Source organism: Uloborus diversus, chromosome 6 (assembly GCF_026930045.1).
Source record: "Uloborus diversus isolate 005 chromosome 6, Udiv.v.3.1, whole genome shotgun sequence".
Lineage (NCBI taxonomy): Eukaryota > Metazoa > Arthropoda > Arachnida > Araneae > Uloboridae > Uloborus > Uloborus diversus.
Window position 1 is genome coordinate 113,874,965 of NC_072736.1, and position 14,092 is coordinate 113,889,056.

Below are 14,092 nucleotides of genomic sequence, written 5' to 3' on the forward strand. Positions count from 1 at the left end.
TTTATTATTATTATTAATGCTGATTGGACACTTGCTCGCCAGAATTTTTTCAGAAAGATTTCAGTAGCTGATGCATTTGGCAGTTTTTTCCACTGTCGCTGTTTTTGAGCCCAAAGACTACGTAATAATGTTTCTCAGCTTTCACCATATAAACAAAATATCGCCAATCAAAGATACTTAAAAAAGAAAAAAATACTGTGTAAAATAATTCAACAACTAAATTAGGCAAATCCATAAACCGCGCAAAAACTTCCATTAATTTTTCTTTTTGCACGATTTCAAACAATCGCCAAATTTTACTACTTATTTTGGAAAGATTTCGGATGAAACCGTTTGGCGCCCTTTTTTTTTTTTTTTTTTTTTTTTTTTTTTTTTTTTTTTTTTTTGACCAAAAGTATCTCAGCATTTGGCAACAATATTTCTATAATAAAAATTAGTAAGGAGGGGGAGTATTATCGAAAGTGTCCCAAAATGATTCTCGCAAATTTGGTAAGATTTTAAACCGCACCAAGTGTTCACAAAAATTGAAATTTCCCAAAATAACTAAAGCAAGTGTAAGGGGAAGACGGGCTGCTACATTTTTTAAAACAGTTCGTACATTAATAGCCATACTGAGAAGGTTTTAGATTTAAAAAAAAAAAAAAGTACTAACAGATAAATCTTTTTAAACATGTAAAGTTTAATTTCATATTTCAGAAATTCTTCAAATTTGTATATGCTTAAATGTCGTGCTTTCATTTCTAATTGAATACTGTTTTGTTCTTTATACTTATTGCTATTTTAGTTGAATGAGTAAGGAAGAAGCTCGATTTTTAATCACGTCAAAAAGGTTTGTTTTAAATTCTTTTGCTTAAAACAGAAAACAAGGGCAAGTAACGATTGTTTCTCATAATTATTACTGACCCAGGCAACGCCGGGTATTTTTGCTAGTAAATTCTAAAAAGATTATTCCGTTTTGATTCGCAACTCTCGGCTGTTTTTCAGCAAACAAATAGAATACAAGCGTTACGTTATCTTATTTCTTGTGACTCGCTATCTACCAACTGTAAAACGTTCTGACGGCGTTCAGTTCTGACGTTCGATAAATTATTTTAAACTTTTCTTCAAGAATAGTGTGCGTTTGTATGTGACCGATTTTTTGGGGCCATTCTACGTCAAAACAAGTAGTAAGAATTCGAACGATACCCGCAAGTACCCATATATGATTTAGGGCTGCGTGGTTTCTTTGCGTCAATTCGTTCAAGATAGTGTAGTAACTGAACGTTTTCATCGATATGCGTGACTGTCATTGCTCAAAAAATGATGAACGGAATCAAATAAAATGTTAGGAAGCAGCAGGGGGACAGATTTTGGGGCCAATAACACCAGAGGGTTGAGCAATCGAATGTTTTCTTTCCTTTCTTTTTTATTATCTGTGACTGATACATCTCAAAAAGTAATACAGTAGACCCTCGTTTTCAGCGGGTTTATTTTACGCGGTTTCGATTATACGCGGTTGAAGATTTGACACCTTTATTTTATTTAAGCAGATGAGTTTCGGTTTTACGCTGATGCGGCAATGCAAACAGGTAACATTTTCCTCTCTTTCAAAACCCAAGCTCCTATAGATTGCAGATTACTCGTAACTAACGCATTTTGGCGTGCTAATAATCGAACTTGGGTCCTTGGAGACATTTTATGCGATTGGTTCCAGAGCTTTTTCCATTAGAAGTAAAGTGATTAAACTCACACAGTTCAGAACTCACTGGAAGAAGAGCTTTTAAGAGTGACAAAGGAGGTCAAAACCAACGAGGATACCGACTCCGGTGACACACAACCAAAAACGCTCACATTGAAGATTTTGAACCATTTGCAGACAATAGAAATGATCTTTTTTTTCTGATTTGTTAGTAAAGGAAGATTTGATCAAGGAATTGACGCAAGTGATCATGGATGCGTTAATGCTCCGCAAAGAATTAGAGGAAAAATTCTTAATGACTACCAAAAGACTATCATAGCCAGCTCTTCTTCATAAACAGAACACGAAATTAGTTTGTTTTCTTTATGCATATTATGCATAAAAATCGATATAAGTACACATTAAACTTATTATACAATTAGTCATCACTAGAATGAAGTATTTTTTTATCTACGGAACATAATCCCTATTTTGACACTAATATTAGGTCTCAATTAACGCGGTTTCGATTTACGCAGCATTTCCGTGGAACATAACACCCGCGTAAAACGAGGGTCTACTGTGCAAGGGTTAAGACAAAATTTGGTCTACAGGTATATCTTAAAGGGCGAGTTGCTCATTTATTTTTGGCTTTAGTCATCCCAAAAGGATGGATCACCGAATAATTTTTATCGTTTTATGTGACTGCTATATCTCAAGAAGTAATGCGAGGATTCATACAAAAATGTAGTATGCAAGTGAAATTAAACGAAAACAAACCTTATTTTCGTTCTAAGTTAAGTTTCGTAATCGTTTACGTGAGTCACTGTAATTAAATAAAGATTGAAAAATATACTGAATTTAAATATTAGAGGTTGAGCAAGATACCAATAAAATCTAAATTAGGCGTGTATTCCTCTCATTTTTGTAGCACTTTAACTAGCGTGGGTGTTAAATAAAAACTGAGTTTGCATTCTTATACAATTTGCGTAGTAAAAATTCACTAATTAAAACAGCAATTTTTTCTGAGAGGGAAAAACTTATTTGTTTATTATTATTATTATCAATATTCTTTTCTTTCTGAATTACCAAGCTATATTGAGCTGGAACTATTACTTTTTGAAAATCATTTTAAAAATAAGTCTAGGTCAAAATTGATCTGAATAATCTCATCGATATCAGTTATTTCACCCTACATTATGAAATTTTTTCTTTTCTATTTAAAATTGGAAAATGTGATTCAGCTGACAAGCGCTACTTCGCAAGCATGAAAGTATCCTCTTGAAAACCTCTAATAAAATAGCTGTTCTGAAATTGTCCCCCTTGATGTTCTATCGAATATATAAATTTCATGAATGTTGAGAATTGAAAATATTTGTCATCGCGTAGAGTCGTTTTTCAAAAATCTGACTGAAAGACACCTGTTTTAGCAGTTACGGGTTTCATTGATTTCAAAAGATTTGACGGTGAACATTTCGACGTAATTTCAGAATTTTACTCATAAGACATGGGAGTTCCCACGGCAATAATCTGTCATCTCTATTAAACATTTGTTTTGCTGTCCCAAAATCCCGGTCGCAAAGGACATACAAATGTCCTCTCAGAGGAAGGTCTCGAGCAGTCTTGTTAAACTTCTTCAGTTTCATTTCCAGAAAAAGTCTCAGAACATTTTTCATCTTACTTTAAACAACGTATATCTCACTGAAAACGTACAGTTTTTTTTTTTTTACAGTTCTTAGGGTAATGTTAAAAAATCTATGAGAAAATTAAATTTCATTAAGACACTTTTCTGCATTATTTCCACCCTGGCCCCTGATTTCGAATTTTTCCTGTGAAAGAGGAGAGGGAGGATAACGGGCGTATAACCAATGCAAATTTTATAGGATTGCTATAAAAACCACTTCCACTTGCATATAAAAGAAAAAAATTCAAAGTAGGGGGCCATTCCGCCTGATCCCCTAAATGACTGGCTTGTCGCTACCGTAATAATATGCTAGAGTGAAGGAGTTATTTGTTTTTACTTCATTACGCTAAAAAATACAAACCGCCTATTCTCTTGCCATATTCACATTACGCCTCACTATTCTTTCATCCGCGTTTAGAACAGTTTAGTTTTACTTCCACTTCCATACCAATTTTTTGTCTGAATCCTTGCGTTACATCTTGATCCTTTGCGTTACATCTTGAGTATTATTAATCAGATTAAACGAGAAAGAGAATTCCGTTGCAGCAGCCTTTCGCATGTTTACGTTTGTAATAGTATACAGAAAAACGTATGTTATTCTGAAAACTATTAATTTTCTGGAATTAATTTGATGTTTACGAATTAAGACAGGAGAAAACGTTTGGAATTTTTGAAGGAACTTACTTTGAAAGGCAATTTATATTCTTTCGCAACTTTTATGCTGAAAAGCATCGACGTCCATTTAAATTTTTCGTACCAATTGAACTAGCGAATTGCGGGCCGGCGACATTTTGGACTGGCGAAATTTTGGGCCGGCAATATTTTGGACTGGCGACATTTTGGGCCGGCGACATTGTGGACGGGCGACATTTTGGACTGGCGACATTTTGGACTGGCGACATTTTAGGCCGGCGACATTTTGGGACGGCGACATTTTCGACCGACGACATTTTGGGACGGCGACATTTTGGACCGGCGACATTTTGGCCGCGACATTTTGTCCCGCGACATTTTGGCCGCGACATTTTGGGCGTATACCGTAAGATGTTGATGCCACTGACCATGACACAATTAAACAAGCCTCATCAGCTTCCCCCAATGATATAATCATCTTTACTCCATATTAGACTAACAATCAAATTTCACAACAAAATTGTTTAAAAAATCAAATTTAGAAAAATATTTCTATTGTTTGTTTTGTATTCAAATGGTTGAATTAAGAAATAGAAATTGACAATGCAAGAGAGCTGTCAGTTTTAAATTTTGAAGCCTACTAGTGTACTTTCTTAAATTCTCATATTGGTTTTTAATACTTCTTTTTTCTAAAGAAACTTATTTACTGTAAAAAAAAATAAGAAGAAAATTATCTTTTATCCTTTTTTAGGTTGCATAATCTTAACTGAAGATATTCAGAGTGAATTAATTGTTTTTTTTTTAATATATATATATATAATAGTTGACTTCATTTAAATCAATACAGTAATATCCCTAACTTACATGATAGGTGGTACTACGTAATAGTCGTGTAAGTTGAAGTATAGTTTTGCAAATTAAAATATACATAAATTGTTATTACTTGAGGATATCTTCATTTTCGTGGAAATTGCGGCTTGCAAAACTAAGTGCTTTTTTCTCACAGAAAATTTTCTAGTAGCATGCGAGTTTATAATCTTTTTCTTCCTTGTTTTCTTATTAAAAAAAACTCGCTCTTTGTCAAATTCTTTATTTTCTAAAATTTGTAACTTTTTTTTCCATTTTACTGTGGCCTTTGGTCAAGCTTCCAACTATCATTCAGCCTTCTGATTGAACTAGGTCTGAAGATTCAGGTTCTTTGATATCTTGGCCTCGCTCATGCGTTTCTATGAACTCATCAATTGTCAGTGCCTTTTGAGAAACCAGCAGTTTTGGAATGCCATCCACTTCTAAATTTATTTGTCTCGCAAGATTGATAATTTCTTCAAACACATTAATGATTTCATCAGGCTCTGGCACTAATCTAGTTTTGGTGTGCTTGGACAAAAGACATGTCAACAAGATTTGAAAATCGCGTAATTTTTGTTACCTAGAAAAGTACAAAAATAATTTTTGTCTTCATTTTTCATAGCAGGCAATATTTATGCTGATAATTCTTTTTTATGTGCTGTTTTGAAAACAATCTTCAGAAGAAAAACTTTAAAACCAAACTTAAATTTTGCTGCAATGTAAAATTATATGGTTTTTCAAGCATTGAAGCTGTTAAATTAAATTTCAGTGCTACTAAAACAAAAAAGAAAAAGAAGAAGAAGAACGAAAAAAAGGAAGAGCAAGAGCATGTACCCAATGAAGAGCAAGAAGTAAGTAAATTGTTAATGATTATTCATGTACTGATAACATAAAACTCAACATGATAATGCAAATTTACAGTGAAAATTGCATACAGTGCTTCGATTTCTTCCTTCAGGTGCAAGGAAATAGAACTGCAAAATATAAAATAGGCAAAAATAAATGAATAAATAAATTTTTTTGTGGCATAGCTATTTTCTTGAACTAAAAAAAATCAGCTCTGAAGATCATGTTAGGAATATTCATAGGTAATTGCTATACTTTACTGTATAGGGGCTGTCCATTACTCGTGTTTTTTTTTGGGGGGGGGGCATTTTTAACCCCCTTTGGTGATACATAGTGAAATTGAAGACTAACCCCCAACCCCAAAATCACATGTATTTTTAGTACCTATGAAAAATCTTATTATTCTTTTTAAATATTTATAAAATACAGGTATAAGTATTATCTAATAATGAAAGACTACAATAAAAGGGAATATTGGAAGACTTTTTTGCTTGGTGCTTCCGGCGGTAATCTAGTAAAAGATCATTCGGCCACTTCATAAATTCTTTTGTAGTATATTTTTGTTTTGCATTAGCCCACAATTTATTAAATTCTTTTTGAGCTACACCAGGTTTTTTTTTCCTATCTTATGTTCTGCAAATAGGTTTTTATACAGATGACCTAGTTTAGACATTGTTTTTAATACAACCGTACGAGGTTAAACAATTTACACGTGTATTCAGTGCCAAAATAACAGAATAATGGAGTCAGCCGGGCGGTTGTCGCGGCTCGCGATCGAGAACTTCATTTTGCTTGTTTGGCAACGGCGAATAAAAGCCGCACACTACAAGCCGCTTTTCGATTGAGTGTTGTGCGTTTGTCAAAAAAATAAATACACATGATATATTACTACACCCCTCCCTCTCTCTATGTGATGTTTCGTGATTTTTTCTGGACCCCTCCTCCCCCCCCCCCCTTTTCAAGCCTTAGGTGACTAATGGACGGCCCCATAGGCTTGAATGTATTTTTTTTTAAAAATGATTTTACCTTTCTCAAATAAATCAAAATCAAGGCAATAAAAATACTTATTTTATGTGAAAAATCCCTAAGTATAAAAAAAGTAAGAGACTTTGCTCAGCACAAAAGTTGAGAGGTTTTTTTTTTTTATTATTTAACTATATATATATATATATATATATATATATATATATATATATATATATATATATATATATATATAATTATTATTCATTGAATATTAGATAAATGAAAAAAAAAAGTAATTTGTTAAAATCTCCAGAATGCTTGTTACATACAGAATCAATTCTTTCATGCAGAAAAAGTTCTATTAATTTTCCATAAACATTTATTTTTAAATGATGAAAATGTTTTAAAAAATTCTTATGAAGATACAGTGGATGCCGGTTAATTGAATCAACAGCTTTAATGAATCAAATTGTCAAAAACAGAACAAAATCCAGCTTTATTGAATTAGCCCTTTTATGGAAACAAAACTGTTTAGAACAAACGTGATTCATACAAGCGGCAGCAACTGTATCACAATTTGTGCTACCTTTTCCCAAGATTATTAATTGTGTTTGCATCCGAGTATAACAGGTGTTTAGTTATAATATTATGTTATCTGATTTAATTTAAAGATTTCAAAAAATAGTTATATTGTTCAAATTTCTCCTTTATATATAAGTAATTTGTTTATAGACCATTTGTTTCATTTTCCTACTTAGTAATCTCTTATTTATATTTCGGTTCAAATGGCCAAACAAAAAAAAAAAAAAACGTAACTGAGCAAAACGTATGCAGATTATTAGCAGTAAGTTATATTGCATATGCCAGTCTATTATTAAACGAAAATTATTAAAGTTGTCTGGTGGTGAAACTATTGCTCAGAAATTAACAAAATTTTGTGTAGAACATAATGAAGGTGTGGGAACTTGTTGGAGTGAAAAAAATTTACCACCAGTGGGCACTTTTTATAAGTTATGCATTTGCTATACATTGGACGACGGTTTTGAAACGAATATTTCATCAGAACATATTTAACTTCTATAATTTTTGTCTCCCTACTAGAATCATGAGATAGCATGTTATCCACAGTTGACCGCAGTATGCTTTGGGAAATACGAACATGTCGGGTTTATCACATTTTACAAGATGTTTCAAATGCTTCCAAAGCTAAAAGTCACATAGAACAAGGTTTGATGAAGCAGGAGTGAAGTAATGTATTTCATTAAAAATGCCTTTTGATAGTAAAGTTTTGAACTATTCTTTTTCATTTGCTTAAACAAATACATATCCCTTCATATCTCATACACAAAATTTTATCAATTTCTGAACAATAGTTTTGGAGCTAGACAACTTTAAAGTAGGATTGTTTAATTATGGACACACTTTACAATAAAGTCTCAATAATTTGTGGTTGATGGGACCGGATGTACTGCAAAACTATCGTAAACTCAAATTATCAAAATCATAAAATTTAATTTAAAAATAAATGGAAGTAAAGCAATTTTTAAGTTTCTGTGCAGTATACTTAAACCAAAAAAAAAACTGGTCTTGCTGCTGATAGCAACAGGTAAATTATGTCTTAAACTAATTGTCTTTTTTTTTTTGTGTGTGTGTAAACACATTTCTCCTCCTCTGTGTAGCTGAAGTAGTTCTGAAGTAGCTGTAGTAGTTCTGTCATGCATTGATCATTATTTCTGAACTAAACCTTTTTTTCCCTAACTCGGATTTATGCAAAACTCAAACAGTTGAGACTGGAATTATCGAAACTCTTCGTAAGTGAATTTCAACTTGATTTTAAATCAAATTTAGATAAATTAATGAGTCACTAAAAATGGATGTTACCAGAAATAAAATAAAATTTACACAACTTACATATTTTCTAAAATATATTGAATTAGAAATTTAAGTCTCTATAAAATTTGAAATATTTTTATGCTAAAATGGTGCCGTATTTTGATTTAACACTAGTCATTGATCCTAATGAACCTGGAAAAAATAATTTAAAAAATCTAGTACCACCCAGTAGTGTTGAAGCGCACCCACACGATTGTGCTGGTTAGGCTTTCTTTGAGTAAGAAACTTGAAGTGGCATCCTCATGAATGTGTTGGTTAGGCTTTTTCTGTGAACACTTCACTTGTAAATGAAATAGTAGAAACTAAAGAATTCAAGAAGTTGATTCATTTTTATTTACAAAATGACTTATTTGCAATCGAAATCTTTGAAGCTTAAAAATATGATGCATTTTTCATGATGCGACGAACTGCTTTCACAGTTATTGTTACAACACTTGCTTGGTCGCAAATTAGGGAGTGATCAACTCCATCATATTACTTCTCTTCACAAGGAATTTGGGCAGACGGATTGTTGCAGCAAGTGCTTCTGCTACATCTAGCTTAAAAGACAGCAAATCCTTTCGTTTTTTGGTGGAAATATTATTAGCCACCGCTTGTTGTATTGGAACCAAGAATTTGCTACAACCAAATCAATGAAATGCAAAATGACTTTCCATGTCCATTTTCTTGTTTTGAACCAAGTCCCATAGTATCCCATTTGCTGGTTGCAAATATCAAACCCACCCTTGCGTTAATTGTATTTTTTAATTACAGAAGAGCATTACGCCTCAATATATTGATGCTTCTTCTTTGAACAGCATTTAACTATTTCTTCTGGTTCAGCTATACAGCAATTTGATGTCATCATAGCCTTTTTGTTGTCCTTCCATTTAACAATCACAAGTCAGTTGTGAAAAGTCAATTAATCATTATGGAAAATTACCACCTTGCATGTGAACCTAATTGTTGAAAAGCAGTAACACCTAACTCTGTACAGAAAAATGTAAAACAAATAATAAAAGCAAATTCATGAAAGCAAACACTTTGAAAAATATTGCATACACTTTCTCGAATTTCACGAAGCCATTTTATCAAAGCAAAGCATAAGCATATATGCTTCAAAATTTCATCCTGAAGGTCTATAACTTCACAACAACTTCAAGAACAGTTTTATAAAGTATTAAACTTCATTGTTTACTGAAAAGAACTATGAAATATAGAAAAAACATGCTTTGTAGGAAATATATTTTTTTTTCATTCTCTCTCCATATTTTATTGGAATAGAGTCATTAAAAAGGGACTAAGTAAATTTTCCAGAAAATTCTTCACTTGCAAGCTGAATTCCATCTTAAAAAGTTTTTTATAAAATAATAAAAAGAAAAATACCTGTAGCTGAGTAGCATCAAGTGGTCTAGGATAAGGAACAGCATCAAATTTTATATTATGTCACTGGTATGCTTCGCCTTTTTTTTTCCTTCGCACTTTTGCAGATGCTGCTGTAGGGCTTAAAATAATATCTTGTGGAATGGTTGCAGATCAGGGGCGCCGACTTGCAAAAATTATTGAGGGGGCTAGACTGCACCGGTGATCCAGGGGCTATGTAATCCCATGGCGTCCCCCCGCCCCACTTTTCAAAAAAATAAGTTAAGATTTTTTGAACCTTGAAAATGCCAATTTACATATTTTCTGGTGTATATGATTTATACAAACAAACAGTATGTGACATGGCGTTTTCAAAGTCAATCTAAGATTTTGTATACAAATTTTCTGGTTCAATTAGATCATGTCACTTGTCTTCAATGTGGGATATTTTTACAGTTCTATTTTGGGGGAAGTTGTGCAGTTCCGTGGCTAGGCATTGATATAAGGTAGGGCTTGACTTGCATGGAAGAGTACTCCCAGTGCGCTTAAATACAAAAAATATTGGGAGGGTGGGGGATATACCGCGGATTTAACCCCAGGAAATTTTCTAAATTGGAGATGGAAAAAGTAAGTTTTACAGTTTTTTAAGCATTTTAGAGTAATTTGTTATCAACATTAGAACCCCGAAAACTCTACTCTCGCTAACTCGACACATGTTTTGACTTCAAAACACACACACACACACAAAAAAAAACCCCTCATGTATAGTATTTTCGTAAAAAGTTAATTTAATTTATAGTATAATAATTTTGTTTTTATACTATTACAGAATAGTGAATACATATATATAAAAAGATTGAAATTATACTTAAATAAATCTTAAATTATCATTAAAAAATAAAGCATAAGATATTGCTGTCGCACTTTGAATAATGAGTGAAATAGCTAATTTAAACTTGCTTTTAATAAGGCTCAGAGTTCATTAAATAAAAATAATATCCCACAGTTAATTTGTTTAATAAAGTTAATATAGTATGTAAATAGCTGGTTTTTATAGGGTCTTATCATACCCAAAAAATATTGAAGTATTTGAAAATAACTAATGCAGTACTATAGTAATACGGTAATAAAATAGTACTAATATTTTGAAATTTTAAATCCAACATTCTGTATGTAGTTAATTCTCTATTTTACAGAGATTTTTAAAATTGCTTTAAATACCAATATTAGAGCTGTCAATAAAAAGGTGCAAATGTCAACCGCCTGACTAGATTACCGAATTTGAAGTCGTCGACGACTGGTCGAATATCCAATTCATCCAAATTATATCGCCGGTTAGGAACAGCCAAGTTGTTCAATCACTTCTTCCCCATTGTTAATCGGACAGACTATCTGCAGGTTCGCACACTGGGACAAATTCTAAGTGCTCGCAGCACCGTAACACTATCATTATTCACACCACTCGTTTTCAGTTGACATACTTTTTATCGTAAAAATTATTTGTTGTAACTCATTACTGAATGTATTTTACAAGGTAACTATCTTCAAACAAGGAAAATAAAAAATACTGGAACAAATTTGTGAGTTTAGAAAGTATTAAATAACTAATAATTTTCTTAAATTATTGGGGGGGCTCTGCCCCCTCAAAAAACCTTTTGAGGGGGCTCGGGCCCCCTCAAGCCCCATGGAGTCGGCGCCACTGTTGCAGATGTTGTTGGGGAAGATAAATCTTGAGTTTTGTATGTTTTGTCGGCAACTGTATCATCCTCTTCAGATAAATCACTCATTTCAGAGTCAGAGGCTGCTAATAACTGCAGGATTTCTTCTTATGTGAGAAATTTCAGTCTTCTCCCACTGGACATTTTGGACATCTAAAATATTAAATAAAAGTAAAATTTTTAGAGAAAATTTACGTATCATCTATAAAATGTAATAAAATATATTCTGAAGTTTTTTGTGATCTGAAAATATTATGGTAAAAATCATATTTTAAATAACAATGTAAGGTAGTAAAATCCAGCCTACACAGGAACAATTCCCCAATACAATGAACTAAATACATATAAAAAATATTTTTGGAAAGTTTTTGTGGCCATGATCAACATAATTAAAACATAATGAAAAAGTATCAAGGAAAAACTTACCCTTTCCATTTTGAAGATCGTTCGGGTGATAATAAAATACATCCTAGGAATAATAAAACGGTACATAATGTAAATTGTTTTGTATATTTGGCTCATTGGAACATTAAATCCATAATTTATATCAAAGCAATTAAAAATAAATTGATAATTACCTAATTATGAGGAATTAAATGCTGATCTGTTTCGAGAGCATATGTAAACAACGGTTTTCTAGTCTCATATAGCCTGGAAAGATACCAGTGCCACCATCTGTTGAAAAAAAAATACAACTCCTTGCCTAATTAGCAAGCTCGTTCAATTCCGGCCTTTGTTACATACAACGGTGTAAGAAGCTAAAATTTTAATCAATGTTCAACCCACACGATCATGTAATCGGCAGGGGCGTAGCTAAGGGGGGGGTTTTGGGGACAACCCCCCCCCCCCCCCGAAAAGTTAGTCTCAAAAAAAAAAGAGAAAAAGAAGAGAGAAGAGAAAGAAAAAAAAGAAGAAAAGGAAAAAATTCCAAGCGATTATATATACATGATAAATGTGTATATATATATATATATATATATATATATATATATATATATATATATATATATATATATATATATATATATATAAATAAAAGAAGTAACCCCCCCCCCCCCCCCCCGAAAGTCGAGTCTAGCTACGCCACTGGTAATCGAGGTCTTAAAAGGTTAAAAAAATTGTGTACATTGTTAAAACAAAAATCATTTTAACTTCTCAAAATTCAGGATTGTTTTTGTGTTTTCGCGTTATTTAAATTAAGCATTCCTTTTGAATCTTATGGGAATGTTCTTGCTATAGAGTTAAAACTAAGTGCATTGGCATTTTGCATAGCATTACAAAGGAAGTTTTTAAAAGGCATTAAAGAAAAAAAGTACAAAATAGAAATTATACTGACACATAACTAAGTGTTGACTCTGAATCTGGTCTCTTGAAAATTGATGAACAGCTGAGTGAAGCTCATTAAAGAGGGGATACATAAATGAGAGAATTCTCAATTTTTAACATGTGATTATTAATCCTATATAAAAATTATAATTATTGGATGAAATGCTAATCTTTTGAAATAAATTTTAGTGGGATTTTAAATTGCAATTTTATGTTTTTTGCAGATTGTTTCTGAAACATTGGAATCAATTGATTTGCAATTAAATCAAGTTCACATTGACAATGATGTTGTAAATGAGGAGAAGAAATGTGATAGCAGTGAGAAACTACTTCCTGCAGATACTACCTCTAATCCATCCAATAAAATGTAAGCATTAAACAAAAAGAAACTCTCCCATTTTAGTGTGTAAACTGTTTTATGTATGTATAGTATATATTGAAGCATCTATTCTATGTATTAAGGGTACATACATTTCTTCTGTTCGGAAGAAGAAAGTACAGCAATCATGTGTCATATCATAAAATAATAAGCTTCCTGCTGTGTAGCTGCTAACATATGTAAGGGTATAATTACAGTAAAAAATGAGAGGAAATAAAATTTGCAAATGAAATTACGATGTGTTATTAATTGCTGATCCTCTTTTTAGGATCTAATGGAAGTACAAATGTATAGAAATGTATTGATTTTTTTTTCTGGTGGTATACATTCCTTTGATAAGTAAAAATGTCTAAACATTGTGTATTGTGATATTTTTCCCTTACATACTCTTTTTTTCTCAGTGAACACAAAAAGAAGAAAAAGGAAAAACCGGTGAAAAAGGTAGATGTGTCCGAAGCAACGGAAGAAACTGAACAGGTAATATTTATAAATTTAATTCAAATAGTAAGTGTTCTTGACTACTGTTTAAAATGGAAATTAATTATCCTTAGAGGAATGGTGGCTTTGTTTTAGGCCAACATTTTTTTTTCTAGAAATTGCCAAAGCCACTGTGTCAGTTGGCTGGGGAAAAAATGGTAGCTTTAAACAAAACCACCATGCCCCAAAAGGTCTACGAAAAATGTCTATTTATTTATTTAATGAAATTGTTACTAAAGTAAAGAAATTTCGTAGTTATAAAGTACTACAGTACAGTTTTATGACAGTAAATAAAAAATTTGCAGGTCTAGATTTTACGCTAT

General features: G+C 32.1%; 1 protein-coding gene across 1 annotated transcript in view; it reads left to right on the plus strand.

Annotated features, from left to right (window-relative positions):
• The window catches only part of LOC129223763 (dnaJ homolog subfamily C member 21-like), a gene marked incomplete at its 5' end in the record, with an annotated part of 39,905 nt that overhangs the window by 25,367 nt on the left and 446 nt on the right, over positions 1–14,092 (plus strand). Inside the window, 3 exon segments of the mRNA XM_054858122.1 lie at positions 5,593–5,674; positions 13,138–13,280; positions 13,694–13,769. Of these exon segments, the coding sequence (XP_054714097.1) occupies positions 5,593–5,674; positions 13,138–13,280; positions 13,694–13,769 (301 nt within the window).